Here is a 2,668-nt window from a genome sequence, read left to right on the forward strand (position 1 = left end):
CCCCGTCCCCCTCCCCGTCTCCCCCCCTCCAGGGCTGTTTGTCTGGTGGGACCCCCCGGCATGGGCAAGACCACTCTGGCCATTGAGGCGGCCTGGCGGCTGGTGAAGGCAGGGGCTGCTCAAGGGGGTGTGGTGTGGGTGGACCTGGCGGGGGCGAGGACGTGGCATGACGTGGAGGCGAGGATCATGGCCGCCCTGGGGCTCTTGAAGGTGCGTAGTTATGTATGTGCATGAGGAGAGGAAACACGGCGAGAAGGCGGGGGGGGGTGAGGAGGGAAACGTCGTCTTGCGGGGGATATGGGGGGGGCTCTCCGAGTGGATGGAGAGAGTGCGTGTATATATATATGTGTATAGATAGATAGATAGATAGATAGATAGATAGATAGATAGATAGATAGATAGATAGATAGATAGATAGATAGATAGATAGATAGATAGATAGATAGATAGATAGATAGATAGATGGAGAGAGTGTGTGTATATGGTGTGGTTGTTACAGTGGGCTCCAGACTCCCGAAGAGTAGAGCCATCGGGCCAGCTGGCCGTGCACTGCAGTAGAGACTAATATACCAAAAGATTATCACCTCAGATAATTAACCTCTCATCGGTAACCGCTCTCGCGAGCACAGCAATTTGCCAGATATAATTCTCAAGAAGGGGTGATGTGCGCCAACGGAATCCCAACCTTTCCGTGGAATTCCCAAAGCTGCGAAACCCTGAATGCGGCCCCAAAAGTCAACAATAACTCGACAAATTGCTTCTTCCGTAAGGGAAGGGCCAGGTAACAGTGCAGGGTTGGTTTTCATGTTTGCAGCCATATAACGTCTCCCATGCTCTATGGCTGACACCACAGCAAGAGCCACAACATCCCAAACACATTGTTGCACTGATTGTGGGGCTTGGACAAGCCAAAGTTGCTCCCTTGAGACTGGCACTCCTATTGAGAGAGTAAGTTGATCTGCTACTGCCTGTGCCACCGGACAGGCCCAGAAATGATGATAGCGAGGGGATACACCTCCCACTGAACCTATTGGATAACCTCCACAACCACATATCGTTGGGCTCGACATCCTAAGATGGGAATTTCCTAACATAGGCACCCCATCAACCGCGAGACGCCACCAAACCTCTTTTTGTTCATTTTCCCACCGTAAATGAAACCATAACCGATGGAATGTCCGTTGCAAAAGAAGAATAGCTTCATCCAATATCTCAGAAGAACCCGTCGCCTCTTTGATGAAAAGGGTATGGGCCACACGGCGAGCCATCGAAAAAGGTGAAAGTTGCATATTAGTCGCTATTTTAACGGATAAATGTTGGAATCGGATTGGAGGCCCTACACCCCATCTCCAACCAAGCCTCGACACTAGGGTTTGGGTAACCGACTCAATAGGGGGCACCATCGCTTCCCTAGATTCTACACTCAGCGGCAACAAAAGACTAGCCGCCTGTCTCCAATTCGCTGGAATATCATCTAGAAGAGCGCCAATAGCATCCATACATTCCTGCCATTTACGATAGGTGCACAGGGATTTAGCTAGTGGGGTTTGCGGTTGGAGGTATTGATCCACTATTTGATGCCAAGCCTTGCGTATTGCTAGGCCTGCTTGGTCCGTTGCATTCATAACTCCATCCAAGGCCTCGCGCGCGCAAAGAACATCTCCCAATGTATGCAATGCTTTACAGCCCAGGAGGGCTTGATGTTGAAATTCTAGTCCCGGGCGGATGTTATCTAACTGGACATTCAACCTTTTTTCTGGAAGAACAGGGTTTCCCCACAATGGCAAATTCCAACACCACGCATTAGGAACTAACGGGTGATCATCAACATCTTCCACTGGGGGAAGGTATGCCAACGCTGTCACAATGCGCTGAACATCTGGCGGTAAAACGATTAATCCAAACCAAGGCACTCCCACCTGGGACGTAAAAATACACATAGGATTATATTTGGGGTAAAGGCTTTGTAGGAAAGATTGCATGACCATCACCCAAGGCGGACGCACTAAGACTGGTTGGAGTAATGCTCCCACATAACGCACTGCCCAGCATGCCCATCGCGCTTGCACATGTTGTCGTACTGCTAATGCCCCAAAACCGCCCAAAGTTGGATGGCCATATAACAAATATTTAGGAACCTCGGTGAGTCGTCTTTCTTGTGCAACCGGTCCGAGGTTCCTATCAATAAGCTTGGCCGCTTTAGCCTCAATATTCATGAGTTTAGCTTCTGGGGGAAACCCCCCGTGTTCCATATGCCATGTAACACGATGCAGCCCATATGCAGCCGCTGCATGTGCACGCCCAAAAATGGAAAGATTTAACACAGAAATGCGTCGAAACCGAGCCCAGACTTTGTCTAGTTGCACATCCCAGTCCCTGACTGTGGTTTCCCCCACATCCGTAAAAGGTAGATTGAGAGCCGTAGCCATATGTACGACCTTCATGTCATGATTTATTGTTATATGATGTGGGTGGGTACCGAGAGGTAACAGCTCAACCTTATCCAGGTTAAGTTGCTGTCCAGAAGCCTGTGCGTACACCCTCATACAGTCAAGGAAAGCCGGAATTGCTTGGATTCCTTCTAAAACAACTTCCGTATCATCAGCAAATTGCACACCTGTAACCAATTCTGAATTATTTTGGGGTAAATGAAATCCCCACTCGGTTG

The 2,668-nt window shown here is 49.5% G+C and overlaps 1 protein-coding gene across 1 annotated transcript in view; it reads left to right on the plus strand.

Annotated features, from left to right (window-relative positions):
• VOLCADRAFT_119931 (uncharacterized protein) overlaps window positions 1-2,668 on the plus strand; it is a gene marked incomplete at both ends in the record, with an annotated part of 28,056 nt that overhangs the window by 4,068 nt on the left and 21,320 nt on the right. The window contains one exon of the mRNA XM_002958302.1: window positions 33-210. Coding sequence (XP_002958348.1) covers window positions 33-210 — 178 coding nt within the window. The remainder of the gene's footprint in view (window positions 1-32; window positions 211-2,668) is intronic.

This window comes from Volvox carteri (genome assembly GCF_000143455.1).
Source record: "Volvox carteri f. nagariensis unplaced genomic scaffold VOLCAscaffold_91, whole genome shotgun sequence".
In the NCBI taxonomy this organism is placed as follows: domain Eukaryota; kingdom Viridiplantae; phylum Chlorophyta; class Chlorophyceae; order Chlamydomonadales; family Volvocaceae; genus Volvox; species Volvox carteri.